This window comes from Sminthopsis crassicaudata, chromosome 2 (assembly GCF_048593235.1).
Source record: "Sminthopsis crassicaudata isolate SCR6 chromosome 2, ASM4859323v1, whole genome shotgun sequence".
NCBI classification, from domain to species: domain Eukaryota; kingdom Metazoa; phylum Chordata; class Mammalia; order Dasyuromorphia; family Dasyuridae; genus Sminthopsis; species Sminthopsis crassicaudata.
The window spans coordinates 262878994-262902003 of record NC_133618.1 but is presented as its reverse complement, the minus strand read 5'-3'; the positions used below and the strand labels follow the sequence as shown (position 1 = coordinate 262902003).

Sequence of the window (23010 nt, the reverse complement as noted above, 5' to 3'; positions counted from 1 at the left end):
CAGATTAGATACAAAGGACAAAAAAGGGTACATCTATAGCAATCTAATCTTTGACAAACCCAAAGATTCCAACATTAGGGATAAAAATTCATTATTCGGAAAAAACTGTTGGGAAAACTGGAAATTAGTATGGCAGAAATTAGATATGGATCCACACTTAACACTATATACCAAGATAAGATGAAAATGGATCCATGATTTAGGCATAAAGAGGGAGATAATAAATAGATTAGAGGAACAGAGGATAATCTACCTCTCAGACTTGTGGAGGAGGAAGGAATTTATGACCAGAGGACAACTAGAGATCATTATTGATCACAAAATAGAAGATTTTGATTACATCAAACTAAAAAGTTTCTGTACAAATAATACTAATGCAAACAAGATTAGAAGGGAAGTAACAAATTGGGAAAATATTTTTAAAAACAAAGGTTCTGACAAAGGTCTCATTTCCAAAATATATAGAGAACTGACCATAATTTATAAGAAACCGAACCATTCTCCAATTGATAAATGGTCAAAGGATATGCACAGACAATTCTCAGAGGAAGAAATTGAAACTATATCCACTCACATGAAAGAGTGTTCCAAATCACTACTGATCAGAGAAATGCAAATTAAGACCACTCTGAGATACCACTACACACCTGTCAGATTGGCTAAGATGACAGGAACAAATAATGATAAATGTTGGAGGGGATGTGGGGAAATTGGGACACTAATACATTGCTAGTGGAGTTGCGAAAGAATCCAGCCATTCTGGAGAGCAATCTGGAATTATGCCCAAAAAGTTATCAAACTGTGCATACCCTTTGACCCAGCAGCGCTACTACTGGGATTATATCCCAAAGAAATACTAAAGAGCGGAAAGAGACATATATGTGCCAAAATGTTTGGGGCAGCTCTTTTTGTTGTAGCTAGAAACTGGAAGATGAATGGATGTCCATCAGTTGGAGAATGGTTGGGTAAATTGTGGTATATGAAGGTTATGGAATATTATTGCTCTGTAAGAAATGACCAGCAGGAGGAATACAGAGAGGCCTGGAGAGACTTAAATCAACTGATGCTGAGTGAAATGAGCAGAACCAGAAGATCACTGTACACTTCAACAACAATACTGTATGAGGATGTATTCTGATGGAAGTGGAAATCTTCAACATAAAGAAGATCTAACTCACTTCCAGTTGATCAATGATGGACAGAGGTAGCTACACCCAGAGAAGAAACACTGGGAAGTGAATGTAAATTGTTAGCACTAATATCTGTCTGCCCAGGTTGCATATACCTTCGGATTCTAATGTTTATTGTGCAACAAGAAAATGATATTCACACACATGTATTGTACCTAGACTATATTGTAACACATGTAAAATGTATGGGATTGCCTGTCATTGGGGGGAGGGAATAGAGGGAGGGGGGGTAATTTGGAAAAATGAATACAAGGGATAATATTATAAAAAAATATATATATATAATAAAAAAAATTAAAAAAAAAAAACCAGTGACCCTTTTAAACATGACCTATCTTATAAAGTTATATTGCACTGAAACAGAGTAGGATGAGAAACCCAAAAGCAGAGTCTTCCATTTAAAATATTTTAGAAAAGAAAGTGTTTACTTTTTTTCATTATGATGAAAATCAGTATTACTGAAAAAGTAGTTTGCTTCATTTCTACTTCAATGTGATAATAATTATTCTTCTGAGTGTGTATGTATGGTTGCTTCTTAGCAATGGATATCAGACTGACTTACCTTTACTAGGGGAAAGGAAGGCTACCCTTTGCTTCATGGGTAGAAATACTTATACATTTCATTGTTTATAATAAAATTTTTCATTTGGATCAAAAAAAAATATTCATAAATTAAATATCTAAAGGATTCAGATCACTGTGCTAAGCACTTGGGAAGCATACAAAGATTTGGTCCTTACCTTGTGGAAGCTTAAGGAGGATAATATACACAGACCATTGTGTATTAAATAAAACAAAAGTTATAAGTTGCCAAAGTGTTATGTAAAATCCAAAGGGAAAAGTTTTTTTTTTTTTTGTTTGTTTGTTTGTTTGTTTTTTATTTTGTCATTTGGAGTAAAGGATGTATGTGGAAAATTATGTAGTCTAGAAAGAATTACTGGAGAGGGTAGAATTTAAGTTTGGCCTAAACTATAAATAGAAATTCAACAGATTGAAGAAAAGGGTGAACATGTTTTTTTTATTAAAGCTTTTTACTTTTTTAAAACATATGTGTGGACAGTTCTTCAACATTAGCCCTTGCAAAACCTTGTATTCCAATTTTTCCCCTTTCCCCTACGCCCTCCCCTACATGGCAAGAAGTCCAATATGTGTTAAACATGGTAGAAATATACATTAAATCCAATATATGCATACATGTTTATAATTATTGTAGAGGGCTGAAACTCTGAAAAGGTATGCTTGAATCAGACAGCAGAGCACTTAAGGCTAATTATCTATTGGATATGAGATAATAGCCTTATAAGCATATACTAAAATGATATGATAATGTGATGGCTCTCCTTACCATTGGTGCTTGCTGAATGTTTGGTGGTGAGGCAATCATAGGCAAAGATTGGAGGGCTGAGGGAGAGAGGTCAGGGTCACTTAGCTGCAGGATGAGGAGGAAGGAGGCTAGAGACTCTGGACAAGAGAATCCAGGATATATCTTTGGCAAGCTGCCACGTGGCTTGACAGCTTGCTTGCCTCCTTCATTTCTTCTCCTAAATTCCAAGGATTTTGATTGATCCTGACTCTGACTGATCCTGAGGCCCTCCAGGGAGCTATTATGGACATTATAATCATTGTGCTATATAAGAAAAATCAAATCAAACCAGTAAAAAAAAAATGCAAGCAAACAACAACAAAAAGAGTGAGAATGCTATGTTCTGGACCACATTACACTCTGTTCCCACTGCCCTCTTTCTGGTTGTAAATGGCTCTCTTTATCATTAAACAATTGGAACTGGTTTGAATTGGCTCATTGTTGAAGAAAGTCATATCTTTCAAAATTGATCATCATATAATCTTGTGGCTGTGTATATTAATATCCTAATTCTGCTCATTTCACTCAGCATCAATTCATGTAAGTCTCTCCAGGCCTCTCTGAAATCATCCTGCTTATCATTTTTTACAGAACAATAATGTTCCATAACATTCACATACCATAATTTATTCAGCCATTCTCCAATTGATGGACATCCTTTCTCATTTCTAGTTTCTAGTTTCTTGCCACTATAAAAAGGACTGCCTCAAACATTTTTGCACATGTGAGTCCCTTTCCCTTCTTTAATATCTCTTTAGGATATAGGCCCAGTAGAAACACTGCTGGATCAAGGTATATGTACAGTTTGATAACTTTTTCAGCAGAATTCCAAATGCTCTCCAAAATAGTTGGATCCATTCACAGTTTCACCAACAATTTATTAATGTCCCAGTTTTCCCACATCCCCTCCAACATTTGTCATTATCTTTTCTTGTCATCTTAGCCAATCTGAGAGGTGTATAGTGTGTGGATTATTTCAAATAAGTTTTTTAGTTGATTCTCTAGGGTTCTATAAGTATACCATGGTATTATCTGCAAAGAGTGATAATTTGGTTTCCTCATTACCTATTCTAATTCTTTTTATCTCTTTTTCTTCTCTTATTGCCAAAGCTAGCATTTCTAATATATTATTGAATAGTAATGGGGATAGTGGGAAACCTTGTTTCACCCCTGATCTTATTGGGAATGGTTCCAGTTTATTCCCATTACATATGGTGCTTGCTGATGGTTTTAAATAGATGCTACTGATTATTTTAAGGAAAGTTCATTTATTCCTATACTCTATAATGTTTTTAATAGGAATGGATGTTGGATTTTGTCAAATGCTTTTTCTGTATCAGTTGAGATAATCATGTGGTTTTTGTTAGTTTAGTTATTGATATAGTCAGTTATGCTAATTGTTTTCCTAATATTGTACCAGACCTACGTTCCTGGTATAAATCCTACTTGGTCATGGTATATTATCTTAGGGATGCCTTTCTGTAATTTCTTTGCTAACATTTTATTTAAGATTTTTGCCTCAATATTCATTAGGGAAATTGGTCTATAATTTTCTTTCTCTGTTTTCATCCTATCTGATTTAGGTATCAGTACCATGCCTGTGTTGTAAAAGTAGTAGTTCTTATTTCCCTATTTTTTCAAATAATTAATGTAATATTTAATGTAAATTTAAATCTTTAAATGTAAATCCATCTGGCCCTGGAGATTTTTTCTTAGGGAGTTGATTAATAGTTTGTTCTATTTTTTTTCCTAAAATGGGACTATTTAAGTGATTTACTTCCTCTTCTATTAATCTGGGCAATCTTTATTTTTGTAGTTATTCCTCCATTTTACTTAGGTTATCAAATTTGTTGGCACAAAATTGGGCAAAATAATTCCTAATTCTTGTTCTAATTTTCTCTTCATTTGTGGAAAGGAAAGAGAAAATTTTAAGCACAGATAAGATGAAAGATGGCTCATAAACAGCAGAGTCAGCATACATTTAGAGGACAGAATAGTTCAATTTGCCTGGAATAAAAAGTGCATGTATTGACAAAGTCTGGCATTATTGATTGAATGAGTGAATGGAAACAAGTCATTTCTATCCCTTTTCTATTTCCTGCTATTGATAATAGTAAACATTCTTAGAAAAAAATTTAAAAGTACTTATTTCAGGATTGAATTTTCCTTTGCATTACATCTGATCAAAAGCAAGAAAGATGAGAACATTGCAGGCCAAGTTGATTAGGATCTCTAAGAAGGAAAAAAAGAGGGGGTATCAAGGGGCAAGCCCAGACAGAAAATTTTCCCTGTGGAATTGATCCTTGATTATAAATCTTTTCCTTTTCTTCTCATTTCCCCACCAATCTCCACCAGTACTTTATCAACCCACAACAGTCAGAATCAGGGAAAGACTAAGAAAGTTTTCATTTTGTTTTATCTCTCTATTGCAATTGGCACAATTAGCTGATCATTTCTTCCTTCCTAAAACTTTTTAGATTACTCTCAATTTCTTGGCAATTCATAATCTAAGTTCTCCTATTACCTCTTTAACTGTTCCTTCTTTCTCTACTTTGCTAGTTCTTCTTCTACCTACTAAATGTAAGCATTCTCCATGGAGAGGAGTTCCTGGCAGCAAGGAGAAATGTGTTCTTGGAATCCCAAGTTTAAATTTGAATGGATTTTCCCAAGAAAACAGTGTTAATTATGGTTGTTAGGGTTTGTATCTGATTTACCCCTTTTGCCCTGTGGTACATTGATTTTTTTTTTAACTTGGCATTTCATATTTAGAGGAAGCTAGGTGATACAGATAGATAGAGGACTGGACATGGAGTCAAGAAAACCTGAATTTTAATCTTGTCTCATATATTTACTGTGTGATTTAGCCAAGTCACTTGACCACTGTTTGCTTCATTAGAGATCATTTCCTGATCTTTAATATGAGTTTAATAATAGCACTTACCTCACAGGGTTATTATGAGGACCAAAGGACATAATATTTGTAAAGCACTTATACTAGTGCCTGATACAAGTAGATGCTATTAAAATGCTTATTTTCTCATCCCATTTACCTAGTAACACTGATCATGTGTCAATTTATATTTCATTTATCTATATATTGCCATATCTCTACTACTAGATCATAAACTTATGATGAAATGTATTAAATATGAATGAATAAAAGAATGAAAAACATTTAGTAAGTACTTACCATGGGCCAAATATTTTAAACTATAAGGATAACTGAAAAGGATTGAGGTCATCTACTCCATTCCCTGTAAAGGGCTAGAACTGAGCAAATGCACTTGGATAATGGAGCACATGAGACTAATTGCCAATTGGATGGTTCTCTATTAACGTGTTTGAAGGTTGACCCTCCCCAGCTGTTCTGTGCTGTCTTGATTGGTGGGACAAAAAGGGGGAAGTAACGTGTGTGGGGAGAGGAGGAGGAAATTGAGGCTTTCTCTCGTGGTGGTTGAGAGAGGAAGGTGGTATGGAGATTGATAAATCTAATCCCCTGAACTTGATGGCAAAAGGCCAAGAATAAAGACTTTTGGTGATCCTGACTCCAGCTGATTTCCAGGAAGACAGAGTTCCAGCAATTCCCCTCCTTTTTCAGGTGTGAAAACTGAGATCCAGTGGTATTGAATGCCTTGCCTCAGGTCATACAGTCAGTAAGTGATAAAGTTGATATCAGAACTCAGGTCCTCTCACTCCAAAGCCAGTGCTCTTTCAGTTATACTGTTGGAGTTCATGGGAGGACCCCAATACTCTTGATGTTCCAGACTGGCAACATAAGGTGTTGCAGAAGAATTTGCAGGCTCAGTTCCATCTCCAAGTCAAGGGGCAAAATTTATTATAATTGTAACATCAATTAAAGTGGACTAATTTCCAAAAGAAGTTAGCAAAGAATCATGAGCAAGAAGATAAATTTATAGGGAAAAGTTAGAGAAACCAGGTGCTTCATGTCACTGATATGCTAAATTTATAGTTTAAAGATGGAGTTGAGAAGTAGTCTGTTTCTAATTTTGTGCGTAGGTGTACTTATTTCAGGACCTTCCAGAAGTGTATTTTTAGGCTTGAAACATCATTAGATCAAGTAGCAGATACCCAATTTTGTTCCATGCCTGCATTAACTTCAAGTACTTCATTATTATTGCTCATTAATTTCAGAAATTCTGTTAGCACTGACCAACAGGCTGTTATCTGACAGCTAGCAATATTTGTGGACTTAGCATGATAGTCATATAGAGTAAACTGGGACAGGATGGTCTAAAGGAAGAAATATATAATTTCTAATTATATTACCCCAAGGGCAGGTGGCCTTAGGGTTAGTGCTACATCTTCCTTAGGACTTCACCACATCAGTAGTACTCTGTCCCACCTTTAATAATTGTTTGTTTGAAAGAATAAATCAATCAGTTGATTTATCAGAGAGCCTAATCATTCAATATTATTTTTCTTAGACAATTCTGACTTCTAAACAACCAAGTTGAAATTAATTTTAGGGGGTAGTTAGATGGCACAGTGGATAAAGCACTGGCCCTGAAGTCAGGAGGATCTGAGTTCAAATCTTTTCTCAGACACTTAACACTGCCTAGCTGTGTGACCCTGGGCATGTCACTTGCCCCAATTATCTAAAAAAAAAAATAATTTTTTTATTAAAAAAATAAATAAAAATTAAAACAAGTTAAAATTTATTTAAAAAGATAGGTGTGTATGTGCATATATCTGTATATATAAATATACACACACATTTATCTTAAATTTACATATATGCATGTGTGTGTGTATACATATATATATATATTTTTTTTTTTTTTTTGAATTAGGTGTTATCTTTGTTTCTCAGGTAGTAACAAGGACTTTCAAAGACTGAGGAGTTAAATGATAAAGTACTCATTTCTGAAATTTTTTGTTTTGGAATTTATCATTTCTAGCTAATTACAATCTATTTCCAGATCTCTGCATTAACTAATAATGATTTTTTAATGTTGACTTTATATATAATAAAATATTTTGTATGCCTTTTTTTTGGGGGGGGTATTAATAGGAGATCAAGGAAAAACTGGATTCAAGTCATAAGCGGGATATTGAAGGAATGGGAATTGCAGAAATAAAGTATGGAGATTCCATATGCTTTGTCCAGCATATAGCTAGTGGTCTATGGATGACCTACAAAGCACAAGATGCCAAAACATCACGCCTTGGCCCACTGAAAAGAAAGGTGAGCAGTTTCAACATCTGTAATTCTGTACATTTATTACTTTAGCTTAGAGATATGTGAACAATAGAAATGAACTGGTATCAGGGGACTTTTGCAGTGTGAACTATACATTACTTTATAGCATATTTGCCTAATTTCCTAACCTGTTTCACTGTCATTAGTTGATATTTCCTAAAGAAATTCAAAGTTATTTTATTTTCACCTTAAAACACATTTAAGAATGTAAAACCTCTACCTCTACAAACAATCCAATCACCAGGAAACATATAATTCTTTCAAAAGCCTAATGTAAATTATTTAAATGCTAACTATTATTTTAAAATCATATACCCTATTACTTCAGTGCATAGAATTGATTTTCTCATTTATTTAAAGAAAAACAATTTAATTAAGACATATATAGAAAACATAGATTCTGCAATATCATAAATCATTGTGTTGATTTTCTTTAAAATTTCATTTTTATATTCAGATTCTCTTTCTTACATCCCATCTTTCTATTGAGAAGGCAAGAAAAATAAAACCTATTTATGAATAAGTTATAGACTTTCAGTGAAGTAAGATATTGATGTTTTATCAAACTCTGTGCTCAGGTTTGAATATTTTGCTCTAGTCTGCAAAAAATACAGAAGGTGGCCTAGATACAAGTGTCCACATCTTTTAGGCAGTTATTTTCTGTCTTAGACCATCTTTAGATTTGCAAGCAGGAACAAACATTTAAGAATTTGAAGTTTCAGCTTTGTAACATCAATTGGGAAACAAAAAGTTTCAAATATATATGCCAATCAAAACAAAAAAATATATATGTATATATATATGTGTGTGTGTATGTATGCACATAAATGTCTTTGTGTGTGTGTATATATATATATATCATGTAAAAGAAATGTATTTTTGTATTTCTAAAACTATCTGAAGTCTGATTCCTATATTTCAAGAAAGGCATAATAAAGCTGGGAAAGTGCAGAGAATTGTTAGGATAATGAAGTGGCTTAAGGAATCTCTTTATGGAGAAGAGACCAGAAAAATCTACCAAAAAACCAACAGTCAAAAAGAAACAACTAAAAGTAGTAGTACTAAAAAGTACTAAAAGTAGATAAAACTAAAATTATAGAATTATTGTAATAATCATATTTTTATATATTATGTCTTTTAAAAATTCTTCTAAATGGTGAAACATGTCAGTGTGTATATGAAGTTTTTTTTTTTTTTTTTTTTTTTTTAAATAAAAAACGGGGATTAGCTCATGTGGTCAGATGACTGAGCTAAAACTGAGGAACCGATCTTTTAACTGCTGTAAAATTTCATCTTGGCCCTTTCTCTCTAAAGAGGCTATTTAAACTTATCTTTCTAGAGAACAATAAACACACGTATATGTACATATATGTGAACACAAGATAATATACATGTACATATGTGCATATATGTATAAACTTTGCCTTTGAGATCAATAGTAATAATTCAAAGAACTGACTTTTCTCCTGTGATTATTATATTCTTGTTTTGCTAATTAGTTTGAATATATTAATTGAATGAGCAAAGCTTAAGAAGCTCTGGTGTTTATATACCAGAGATCTAGAATAAAACCCAAAAGAAATCTATTGGTGTACATACACTAATATATTTCAAATTTTAAATGCAACATCATTAAGCAGTTTCCAAGAGGTCCTAAGCAGAATACTGTTTTTATAGCAGCCAGTGAATCAAATTATAGGGGTATATCCTTACCTGACCCTTCAAAGCAACAAATAGCTTAGGCTGTTAGGTTAAGTAAAAGGCACAAGATTTTGCAAATTGGTATTCTTCTTTCTTAAATTTATTATAGTAATTTATGCCTTTGAGAAAATAGAGAAATGGAATTTTACAGTATGATATTTATTATGTTCCTAAGACAAAAGGGATCAGAGACTCTAAATGAATTTTGTAAATTTCTTTACACATTGGAACATATATCTTTGAAATCTATACTAGTTCACTTATTTCTTTTACTACTATTGAAAGAAATTAAATGCCAACAAGCAGCAGTAGGTATGTTGGTTGAACAGCCTTACAAAAAAGGTATATGGCCTGTTTTTGTCTCAGGGACAGCAGGGAAAGTCAGCCACTGATCTCCACCTCATTCCTAATCCCACAAAAATGTAAAATTATCACATAACAGCTCTTTATTTATAGGAGTAAAATTTTGGCCTCTATGACTTCAACTTTGTACCATCTTTCATTATCATTAAGAAGTGAGTATTCTTTTTTTCTGTCTTCCGCTGCTACTGTCTGTCTGATTTTATCTAAGATTTACAACTTCTCTTTAGTAAAAGTAATCCATGTCTATAATCCTAGTAGAGAGATTTGTTTTAAATTTACTTTCTGATTCTAATGATATATTTTGGGGAGTAAGGATCTGATAACTCCTGTTTTCTAGGAAAAGTAAAAATCATAACAATAACAACAACAATAATTCATATAGAGTTTTAAGGTTTATAGAAATTTTGTATCTAGTTTAACAGAAAAATCTGTGGATTTATGGTATGTTTTTCCCTTCCCAGTTTACCTAATAGGTCCAAGATTCCAATCAAACCCATTCTATAATATTTCATTTGCAATCAGAGTAAAAAGGTTCAGGTATGAGAAAGTGGGTAAATAGACCCAAGCCAATGGCATTTGGTTTGATATAGTAGTCTCTAAAGTTTGGTAGGGAGTGATTAGAAGAGAGAATTATACAAATAACATTTGACATATGATTTAGAGGAGTTGGCTTTCATTTACCTCTCTACGTAGGTTATACTCCATCAAGAGGGCCACATGGATGATGGATTAACACTTCAGAGATGTCAGCATGAAGAGTCTCAGGCTGCTCGAATCATCCGGAACACAACATTTTTATTTAGCCAATTTGTAAGGTAAATGAATTATTTTTCTACTTCTCCCTGTTAATCTCATTGATATCAATCTCATGGTATCCTTCTAACATTAACTTTACTTTTAGTGTATAAAGCACACTAGGAAATAATTAAGCATGAGTAGAACTAACACAACAGAAAGCTGGATCATTGGATAGGCATATTTGGTATCGCCTTTTTGGCATAATTTTCCCCCTCACAACTGCTTGTTTTTAGTATGCAAATTCAGTCAAGATGTGAGATATTCTGCTGATTAATATGTTTCTACTTACAAATGAAACTAGGTGGACTTTGGCTCCATTCTGATTTAACTTCATCTCACTAAACTCATTTTGTTTGATGTTTCAAAAGAGAAAGTTGCAACATACTTTAGCTGTTGGATTTGCAAAGAGCTACTATTCAAAGTTATTGCCAAACTGGATTAAATTACATTAGCATTGTAAATTTTATATTGTCAGAGTAATGCTGGGATTTTATATCATCAGGAATTGAATTGTCTATTCTTATCACCTAGACTGGGAGATACTGGCAAAGAACCTTACTGTATTATTTCCTTGTCTTGTGGTAAATTAATTTTCCTTGAAAGCACTGGTTCTCCAAAATTCTAACCATTATTCTGTTTTAGGAAAATGCAGTAAGTTTTAAGAGGAAATTGCTTATATTTGAATTCATTCATATTGAAATGAAAAACATTTTTCATTCTTTACTCTTATCTTTAGTGAAGTAGTATAATTAAAGGAATGGAACTAAAAGCTGAGAGTTAGACTATCTCTTCTTTTTTGGCTTGCCACTGTTTCCCTTGATAACATACCACTCTCCCCATAACATATAGTATCTGTATTGGTAAGAATTTTAAGTTTAGTTTCCTCCACTTTCTAAATGGGGCACAAAAAAGGGGTTTATACATGTCTATTTGAGATACAGATGTTTCCTACAAATATTAGAAGCTTTTAAAATTTGAATTCCAAATTGACTTCTTCCACTTATCCCTCTTTTTCACTTCATTGAGAAGGCAAGCAATCTGATAGAAGTAATATACATGTAGTCACATAAAATATAATTCTACATTAATCGTGTTATGAAAGAAAATACATTTAGACTCTTATCAGTTCTTTTCTGGAGATAGAGAGCATTTTTCATCATAAGTCTTCCAAAATTGCCTAGGATCATTGAATTGCTGAAAATAGCCAAGTCATTCATAGCTGATCATCATATACTATTGCTGTTACTATATAGAATGTTCTCTTGATTTTGTTCATTTTGCTTTTTATCAGTTCATGTAAATCTACTCAGGTTTTTCTGAGGTCATCTTGCTCATCATTTCTTAAAGCACAATATTCTTTCATCAAAATTATGTACCTCCTACCAGTTCAGCCATTTCCTTATTGATTTATAGCAGGTTTCTTTAATAAAGACCTCATCTCTCAAACATCTATGTCTTTATTAGAGAAACCTGCTATAAATTTTTTTCATAGTTATTATTATTATGTAATGCCTTCCATCCTATCCCTCATCTTCCATTTATTCTATTCTCTTTCACCTTGTCCATCATTTTGCTTCTGACTACTTTGTCCCCCAATTTTCCCTCCTTTCTACTAGCCCTACCCTTTTTTTATTGCTTTCTCCACCTACTTTTCTTTTTTGATTTAAATATCACATAATATAATGATAATGATAAAATGATTATATATTTAATTAAATATAGATTCCTCTTTCTCACCATTTAAATTATTTTAGGTGTCATCTCCTCATATTCAACTTACATCTGTATCCTTCTTCTAACTGCCCTAGAAATGGTAAATTTCTAAGAAGTTATAAGTATCAACTTCCCATGTAGGAATGTAAATAGATTAAAATTATTGAATCCCTTATGATTTCTTTTTCTGTTTCTTTTCATAATTTTCTTTAGTCTTGTACTTGAAAGTTTAGAAGGCCTCTATATCATTAAATAGGCCATTTTTCCCTCTGAAGGATTCAATTAGCTTTGCCAGGTAAGTGAGTCTTGATTGTAATCCTAGTTCCTCTAGCATTTCCTATTCTAAGTTCCTTAGCTTTTTTTTTTAAATGATGAAGCTACCAGATATTGTATTATCCTGATTATAGCTCCATGTTATCTGAATTATTTCTGAGGAGGTAAATGGTAGATTCTTTCATTTTCTTTGTGTGCTATGATTCTAAAATATCAGAACACTTTTTCTTAATTAATTCTTGAAAGATGATGTCTAGAGGTTCTAAATGAAATTGGTATAGTTGGCTGATAGAAACTGAAGAATTGATGAAAAAAATTGTTCCCTGGGGCAGACAAAAAGAAAGTTGTGATAACCAAGATCGGTTTATCCTCTGGAGATAATCCAGTCAAAAATCCAAATTTTGTCAAGTTCCTGAGACAAAATTTTCCCTTTAAAATAAGATTCCACATAAGATAAACTATATTAGTGGGGAACTTCAAACTTCCCCTCTCAGAATCAGACAAATCTAAACAAGATTTTTCTTGTTTACAAGAAAATTAAACAAGAAGGAAACTAGGGAGGTTAATAGAATCCCAGAAAACCTAAATATAATAGATCTCTGAAGAAAGTTGAATAGGGACAGAAAGGAATACATTTTTGTCTGTAGTACATAGCATGTACACAAAAATTGATGATATATTAGGGCATAAAAACTTCAACATTAAATGCAAAAAGGCCAAATTAGTAAATGCTTCCTTTTCAGATCATAATACAATAAAATTATATTCATTAAAGGTCTAGGAAAAGATACACTAAAAACCAATTAAATAATATTGGAAATTAAATAATCTAATTCTAAATAGCAAGTGGTTCAAACAGCAAATTACAGAAACTATCCATAATTTCTTCCAAGAGAATGATAATGAGACATTATACCAAAACATATGGGATGCAACCAAGACAATTCTTAGAGGAACTTTTATATCTCAAAATAGTTACATGAATAAAATAGAAAACCAGGAGATCAATGAAGTGTGTGTGCAACTAAAAAAGCTAGACAAAGAACAAAGTAAAAAAAAAAAAAAAAAAAAAAAAAAAAAACAATTAGATACCAAATTAGAAATTCTGAAACTCAAAGGAGAGATTAAGACAATTGAAACTAAGAAAACTATTGAATTAATTAATAAAATAAGAGTTGGTTTTATTAAAAAGCCAACAAAATAGATAAACATTTGGTTTATCTGATTAGAAAAAGAAAAGAAAAAAAAATTACCAGCATCAAAAATGAAAAGGGTGAATTTACCACCAATGGAAAAGAAATTACAGCAATAATTAGGAGCTATTTTGTCCCACTGTATGTCAGAAAATCTGACAATCTAACCAAAATGGATCAATATTTACAAAAATATAAATTGCTCAGATTAACAGAAGAGAAAATAAATTACTTAAATAATCCCATTTTACAAAAATAAATTGGAAAAACTATCAATGAATTCCCTAAGAAAAACTCTCCAGGCCTATATGGATTTACAAATAAATTCTACCAAAAATTTAAAGAACAATTAATTCTGATACTATGTAAACAGTTTGAAAAAATAGGTAAAGAAGGAGTCCAAATTTCTTCTATGAAACAAATGCGGCACTAATACCTAAACCAAGAAGAGCCAAAACAGAGAAAGAAAATTACAGACCAATCTCCCTAATAAATATTGATGCAAACATTTAAAAAATATATTAGCAATGAGATTTCAGCAACTTATCAGCAGGATAATATACTATGACCAAGTGTGATTTATCAGGAAAACCCATCACTATAATCAAACTTATCAATTACAAAATCAACAGAAATTATATGATAATCTCAATTGATGTAGAAAAAGCTTTTGACAAAATACAGCACCCATTTCTATTAAAAATGCTAGAGAACATAGGGATAAAGGGAGTTTTCCTGAAAATAATAACAGCATTATTTGCAATGGAGAGAAGTTGGATGCATTCCCAGTAAGATCTGCTGTGAAAAAAGGTTGCCCTTTATCACCATTATTATTCAACATTCTGTTAGAAATGTTGACTTTAGCAATGAGAAAAGAAAAAGAAATTAAAGGAATTAGAATAGGCAACTAGGAGATAAAACTATCACTCCTTGCAGAGTGAACCTAGAATTCTAGAGAATCATCCAAAAAGCTACTTAAAACATTTAACAGGTTTAGCAAAGTTGCAGAATATAAAATAAACCCACACCAATCATCAGCATTTCTCTATATAAAACTGACAAAGCCCAGCAGCAAGAGTCAGAACAAGAAATTCCCTTTAAAATAACTGTAGACAAAATAAAATATTTGGGTGTCTACCTGCCAAGATAAACCTAGGAGCCATACGAACACAATTACAAAGCATTTCTCACACAAATAAAGTCAGATCTGTACAATCGGAAAAATATCAATTGCTTGTAAGTAGGCTGAACTAATATAATAAAAATGACAGTTCTGGCTAAATCTGGCTACTTGTACAGTGCCATACCAATCAAACTGCTAAAAAAATATTTTATAGAACCATAAGAAATAATTACATTGATCTGGAAGAACAAGAAGAAAAGAACATCAAGGGAGTTAATGAAAAAAAATAAAAATAAAAAGGATGGTGGCTTAGCAGTACCAAATCTAAAACTATGTTATAAAGCAGTAGTCATCAAAAACATTTGGTACTGGTTAAGAAATAGAGTAGGGGATCAGTGAAATAAGTTAGATACATCTGGCACAATAATCAATGACTATAGTAATCTAGTATTTCATAAAATCCTCAAACTCCAGCCTCTGGAATATGAACACAAAATTTCTGGGAAAACTAGAAAATAACTTGTCACAAAAATTGCCAGTAAACCTGGAAAATAACATGTCAGAAGCTTGGTATATATATATATACATGTCACACTCCATAGTAAAATAAGGTCAAAATGGGAACATGATTTAGGTGTAAAGGGTGATACTGTAAGCAAATTAGGAGAACAAGGAATAATGTACTTATTAGATCTTTGGAGAAGGGAAGAATTTATGACCAAAGAAGAACTCATGAACGTCATAAAAATGTAAAATGACAACTCTGATTACATTAAATCAGTGGTCCTCAAACTTTTTAAATAGGAGGCCAGTTCACTGTCCCTCAGACTGTTGGAGGGCTGGACTATAGTAAAAACAAAACCTCACACTCTGTCTCCACCCCTCAGCCCATTTGCCATAACCCGGCAGCTGCATAAATGTCCTCAGCGGGCCACATTTGGCCCACAGGCCATAGTTTGAGAACCTCTGCATTAAATTAAAAAGGTTTTGCACAAACAAACAAAACAAACAATATTAAATGGGAAGTCGAAAAAAGCTGGGAAAAATTTTTTGCAACCAGTGTTTCTGATAAAGGGTCTCATTTCTAAAATGTTTAAAGAACTGTTTCAAATTTATAAGAATACAAGTCATTGTCCAGTTGATAAATGATGAAAGAATATGAACAAAAAATTTTCAGATGATGAAATTAAAGTCATCTATAGTAATATGAAAAAGTGCTCTAAGTCATTATTGATGAGAGAAATATAAATTAAAACAATTCTGAGGTACCACCTCTCAGATTGGCAAAGATGATAGGAAAAGATAATGATAAATGTTGGTGAGAATATGGGACACAAATGCATTGTGGAATTGTGGAATGATCCACTATTTCTGGAGAGCAATTTGGAATAATGCCCAAACGGCTATCCTTTGACCTAACAATGCCACTCCTGGATCTGTACCCTAAGGAAATCAAGAGGAAGGGAAAAGTATCTGATGAGGGATGAGTGTACCCATGAAGAGGTTAGGCAGAAATGGATAGGATTCTTTCTCTCCCAAACCTGAGTTCTGAGCAAAGGAATTCACTTTCAACCCAGAGGCTATGGTAAAAATAAAAAATAAATAAAAATAAAAATTTAAAAAAAGCTTTATTGTTAAAGAAACACCAAGAGGGATTCCCTTGGTGGAAAAATCATTTTCAAGGGAGAAGTGATATGCAAAAAATCATTTTTTGAAGACCCATTTTATGTATGAGTCTAAGGGAAGTCTCAAGTAAATGTGAAATCTTACCTGGGTTGTGATTTACCCTAAGAAAGTTTATCTTGCTCTGAGAAGATGTGAGAACTTTGGGGTTTGTAGATCAAAGAGGACATGGTTTTTTGTGATTTTACATAATTTTACAGGGCTTAGGTCATACAGAGTTCACTCTCATTGGATCCACTTGTGCAAAAATGTTTGTAGAAGCTCTTTTTGTAATAGCAAAGAATTAGAAAATGATTAAAGGCCCATGAATTGGCAAATGGCTGAATAAGTTGTGGTATATGAAGGTAAGTGAATATTATTGTTCTATAAAGAATGATGAACAAGCAGATTTTTAAAGACCTGGAAAGATTTACATGAACTGATGCTGAGAGAAATAAGCAGAATCAGGAACACATTATAAACAGTAACAAACAGCAAGACTGTGATGATCAACTATGAAAGACTTGATTCTTCTCAGTGGTTCAGTGATTCAATGCAATTCCCTTAAACTTTGGATAGAAAGTGCAAAAAAAAAAAAAAAATCCAAATTTTATGAAGTTCCTAAGGCTGAATTTTCCCTATAAAATAACTTAAGGCCTATGCCTCCACTACTGTCCTTCTTTGGGTCAGTCTGCCAGGGCACTCTGCCTCATGGTATCTTCCTCCTTCTCCTTCCCCTTCCCCATCCCCATGCTATGTGGTGTCTCTGACCCTACTATTCTTCTCAACTGATTTTTCCTTATAACTAGCTAACTCTTATAGGTGCTAAGTCCATTTCAGGATTTGGCTTGCCAGCCAAGGGCATGCCCCAACCTTATGGGATATTTCCTTTCTTCTGGTGAATGATAAGTTCTACTAGCGAACAGGTCCTTTCCATTATTAAGTTTTTTTTTTTTTTGTTTTGTTTTTTTTTTTTTTTTTTTTGTGAAAAAGTAAATGGGGTTATGTGACTTGCACAAGGTCACACAGCTAGTAAGTGTTAAGTGTCTGAGGCAAGATTTGAATTCAGGCCCTCCTAAATACAAGTCTGGTGTTCCATCTAATTGCCACCCCTTCGTTAATTATTAAAACCCCTTTCTATGTTCTCCCAACTGTATTTTATATTTAACATTATTGGTCTCTTTTGTACCTCCCTTTTTGTGTATAATTTATTCCCTAAAGAAATGTACCTTTTGCCAAAGGGAGGGAAAAAAAAAAAAGGTTCTTTCTATGATCACAGCTTTCAGATAATCCAATAATTTTTAAATTCTCTCTTCTCAATCTATTTTCCATGTCAGTTGTTTCCCAATGAGATATTTTGTATTTTCTTTTATTTGTTCATTCTTTTGATATTGTTTTATTATATCTTTATATCTAATGAAGTCATTAGCTTTCACTTACCTAATTCTAATTTTTAAGGAATTATTTTCTTCAATGACTTTCTTTATTTCCTTTTCCATTTGTTTAGTGAAAGAGATCTGTGTCTTCAGACTCCTAGACTCCTCTTAGCCTCTGTACATAAAAATTCTTCTGAAGCTTCTAAGTATAGCTATAGCACAATACTTTATTAAAAAGAAGGAAAACAGTGATTTGGCCATTTCTCCCTACATACCTACATATATAATAATATTTGGTGGAGACCAGATAATATAGATGAGGAAAGATTCTTCAATTCAGAATTAGGAAATCTAAGTTAAAATCCAACTGTAACACTTTTGAGAATTTAGAGAGAGTAGAGATGTTAAAGAATATAAAACCATAGGTTTAAAACTGGAAGAGTCTCAGAGATAATTTAATTCAAACTTTTTTAATAGAAAAGTTAAGTGACTATCCATGGTCTCATAGATAGTAAATTCCATTTCTCTTTTTTCCTTAATCTGTACTCCCTAGGTGTATTACTAGCACATACACCTAAATATAGTCAAAGGAAGGGAATGAAAATGAAGTTCAATTTTTTTGTAATTTGCTGTTTCTGACTATCTCTATATTAAAAAAAACAAACACAAAAAAAGTTTTATTTAGAGGAGGCTTTGGGAGCTATATTTTGAGTTTTTGAGATCTTTGAAGTAAAGAATTCTAGAACATTTAAAAAGAATTGTAATATAATTCTGCAAGGATTGATTTTTGTTAATTAACTAATATATAGGATTTATCCCTTCCATGTCTTTGTGGAGGGGTTAAGAATTTGCAATTGTCTAAAAAATACATCACCATATCATTACCTCCCTATATTTGGTAGTCTGTATTTCAGATCGTACTTGAAGCATTTCTAGCTTGGAAAGAAAATCTAAAGTTTGTGCTTCATTGTTAAGAACTCAAAACACTCAAAATCATTTCCACATTACTATGGAATTTGAAAAGAAAGAAGAGAAATGAACAGGACAAGACTTATATTTTTGTGTAGCTCTAAAGAGGACAGTGCAGTTTGAAAAAGTCATAGGAAGTGGAGCCAAGATGACAGAGTAGAGAAAACATTCAACTGAATACCTCCTAACTTTCTACTTTAAATAATGATGTCTGAAATTTACCTTAAAATAATGCCTAATAATCCCAATAAACTTTGGATTCCATTTGCATCCAGAGAGAGGACTTTTGAGATTTTTATATAAACAATCCATACTTTACAATAGAAAGCTTATTATATGGAAGATAGTTAATGAAAAAGTTTGTTACTAGAAAACAAATTGTACCATTTGTCTTTTCCTTTAAAATAAGAATTGCAATATAGCTGTTGAAAATTATAAATGATTCTGATAAGAAAAAAAAAACAAATAATGCTAATGTGTGGTTAAAATATACCTAACAATGGATTCAAAGAATTGGTGATACTTAAGAAAACCATGTACATATGGTTTTCTTAATCTAGTTCATAGAAATCTACTTCATAGGTTACATACATTGTAGTCCATTTTTGAAGCCCATTCCAAAGTACTGAAAAAAGCAGCAAATTTTTCTTTAAACTATGTATCAAGCATTTTTAAAAAGATGAATTAATTATGCTAATGAAAGAGTAATCCAACAAAGGCCCTGAATAGTATCATATAAAGTGGATAGTATTAATGAATGTGACATTCATTAATTTCAAAAATCATTGATTTTTGTATAATACTATTTACTAGTAGAAATTAAAATGTTCCTTGAAATGCCACAATTATTATAATAAAGCTTGGGAAGACATAGAAGAAGATATAAGAATGTTATATGAATGAAAGAAAATAAAATGAAAATTTTATATTAAAATAAAGCCTATGATGTTGTTTTGAAAAAAATCATTATTGTAACATTATTATATAATCACCAGTATAATAAAACCATGATACTTTTTCATTCACAGTATTCTTTGAGAAATAAGATTGTTATTTGTTCAGTTAAAAAAAATTCTGCTTACTTGGTGCATTAGGAAAAGATTATATCATATAATAAATAAATCAAACTAAAAAGGATGAAATTTCACTTTATTTTCATGAAATGTAAAATTTAATCTGAGAATAGTAGTCCTTAAAGGTCTGAAAACAGTACAAAAATACTAGAAATGCAAAGACAACTTTTTCCCCTATATTTGTTATTTATATGGCCCTTGAAAAGGTCTTTTAAAAGAAAATGTACACCAATATTCAATTCCCAATATTTTTTGCCATACATTTTAAAGCCTACAAAATAAAAGCTCTTTGAGCCTAAATACAGGAACATAAAACAAGGACCTGTGTTTATTGCAGGCAGATTCTGTTGTCTTCAGTTTGGCATATCCATATTTTGAAGTTCAAGACCCATTCTGCTTGGAATCTATACCAAAAAACAAAAAACAAACAAACAAACAAAAACAAACAAACAAAAAACAGTGATGACTATTATGTTCAAAAGACTCAGAAATGAAACCTATATTATGGTTCAGTCTCTGATGTCCTCCATATTTCTCTTCATCAATATCCAGAACAATTTTGAATTTCCCTGATAATGCTGTTCCCACTCTATAATTAGTAAAACTTGTTTTTTGGATGGAAATTAAATGGAAAAAGGAGATTTACTCTCTCAAAAGCAGTAACTTTATTTTCTTCATGTTTTTCAATCACAAAGGCCTGAGGTGCTGAAAGCCACCCAAATCTTTCTTCTACCTTATTCATATCTTTGTCAATTGAGAAATTTATGTCAAAGAAATTCATCATCAGTAAGATGAAACTGCCTTCTACCATAATGGTAACTTATTATTTCCTTGGAAGTCCAACCATTCTGGATAGCCATAAAGTTCATTATCCATAAAGTTCAGATAAGCTTTCCCTCTAAGCACATGAGTGATGAGATGAAACATTTTATGAAATTGTATTCCATGATCAGTAATTAGATTAAGAGGGACCAACATATTGATATTAGTATCCATTTCTGCATCCATCAACTAGAATGCCAGGGTCTTCCCACCAACAAGAGTCTGATCATGACTTTCTGTATATGCAATACACTTTTCAAGGTAATGCCTATTTATGAGGGTATGCCCAATGTTTCCCATATTCCAGTTCTCGTCTTTAAATTCTTTAAGTATCTGGATCCACTTCTCTGGAATTTCTATGGCTAATCAATAATTGAAGCCACCTCCACCATGAGTAATAGGACAGCACAAAGCTGGCATTCCTGAAATATCTTTAGCTAATCTAGACATATTTAGTGAACCAAGTAGTTTGCCACAATAAGACAAACCAGAGAATCTTCATCTATTTATAGTCCAAAATATTCATTGTAATCACCTGAAAAGCCTCCCATTCCATAATGGTGATAAAATATGGATGTTGCATCAGTAAAGCAGAATACATCAAAGTCAAATTCTTCTAGATACCATCTCAATTTAGAAAAATGGAATCTTAAAACTTCCCAGATGGTATAGCTACTGTCCCAGAGTTCATTATTTCCTCTAGGACCAGAATGAAAATAACAAGAATCAGTTCCATCAAATTTGTTTAGACCATCCTCTGAATTTTTTAATGCATGTCTCTGAACTACATCCAACAGAACTATGATTCCCATTGAGTGAGCTAGGTCAACCAGTTCTTTCAATTCATCAGGAGTGATGGCTTCTTGCTCCAAAAAACTTATTCACTTGATAACTGAAACTAGCATAATAGGCATATTCCATAATAGCCATCAACTGAATGTAATTATATCCAAGGTCCTTAATTCTGGGTAGAACTTTGTATATAAAGTGTTTATATGAAGCTATTTTTCCTTCAGAAGAAATTCCTACATGAGATCCATAGATTATTATACTCTTTGGTTTCGTGGGTTAGGAATGCTTGAATTGATAAGGATTTTCTGGGTTCCACAGTATCCAATCATAATTCACGTTATCACCTTCACAGACCACATATTTTACCCATGTTGAAATATGATACAAGATTTCTCCAATTTTACTAGTTATAACTATCTTTAATTAGAAGATTTATTATGCTTGGATGGGTTATAGAGTTCTCATTTCCCATGTTAAAGTGTTTTATGCGGATAAGAAAATGGATTCCAACAGCTTTTCTGGAAGTCTCCAAGCATAGGGCTTCAGAGTGAAGGCAATCTCCAGGAGTCAAGACAATCCAGGAACATCTGCCAAAATAGTTTGCCAACACAACTTCTACACTGCCCACTGGAACCACTATCTTTCCTCTGCAGCCTCAAGCAGCTGAGGTCAGAATAACTTCTTAAAAAGCAGGATTGACTGAGTGGAAAAAGAAGTACAAAAGTTCCACTAAAGAAAATCGTTCCTTAAAAATTAGAATTGGGTGGACACAGCTAGATGGCACAGTGGATACAGTGACAGCTCTGAAGTCAGGAGGACCTGAGTTCAAATACAGCCTCAGGCACTTAACACTTACTAGCTGTGTGACTCTGGGCAAGCCAATTGTCTCACAAAAAAAAAAAAAAAAAAAAAAAAAAATTAGAATTGGGCAAGTGAAAGTTAATGACTCCATGAAATAGAGAGAACTGGTAAAACAAAGTAAAACAGAATGAACAAATAGAAGAAAATGTGAAATATCTCTCTAGAAAAAAGAACTAACCTGAAAACAGGTCAAGGAGAGATAATTTAATAATTACTATATTACTTGAAAACTCTTATGAAAGAAATAGCCTGTATACCATATTTTAAGAAATTATCAAGGAAAAACTCTCAATTCCTAAAAAGAGGGTAACAGCAAGATGACAGAGTAATGACTCTAAACAAATTTTAGAACATTAGAGCACACAAAAAATGATGGAGTAGAATATTTTTCAGCTGAAGCCAGTTTAGAAGAACAGAAGGAAAGGTCTATGGCACCAGGATGACAGTCCAGCATGCAGTCCTGGTGCAGACCATGCCAGCCCCAGGCCTAGTTATGGCCCCAACCCTAGCAAAGCAG

General features: G+C 32.6%; 1 protein-coding gene and 1 pseudogene across 1 annotated transcript in view; one reads left to right on the top strand and one right to left on the bottom strand.

Moving 5' to 3' along the window:
* RYR3 (ryanodine receptor 3) overlaps positions 1 to 23010 on the top strand; it is a 753032-nt gene that overhangs the window by 337509 nt on the left and 392513 nt on the right. Inside the window, 2 exon segments of the mRNA XM_074289179.1 lie at positions 7586 to 7759; positions 10532 to 10653. Of these exon segments, the coding sequence (XP_074145280.1) occupies positions 7586 to 7759; positions 10532 to 10653 (296 nt within the window).
* Positions 20400 to 22168, bottom strand: LOC141555417 (1,4-alpha-glucan-branching enzyme pseudogene; annotated as a pseudogene).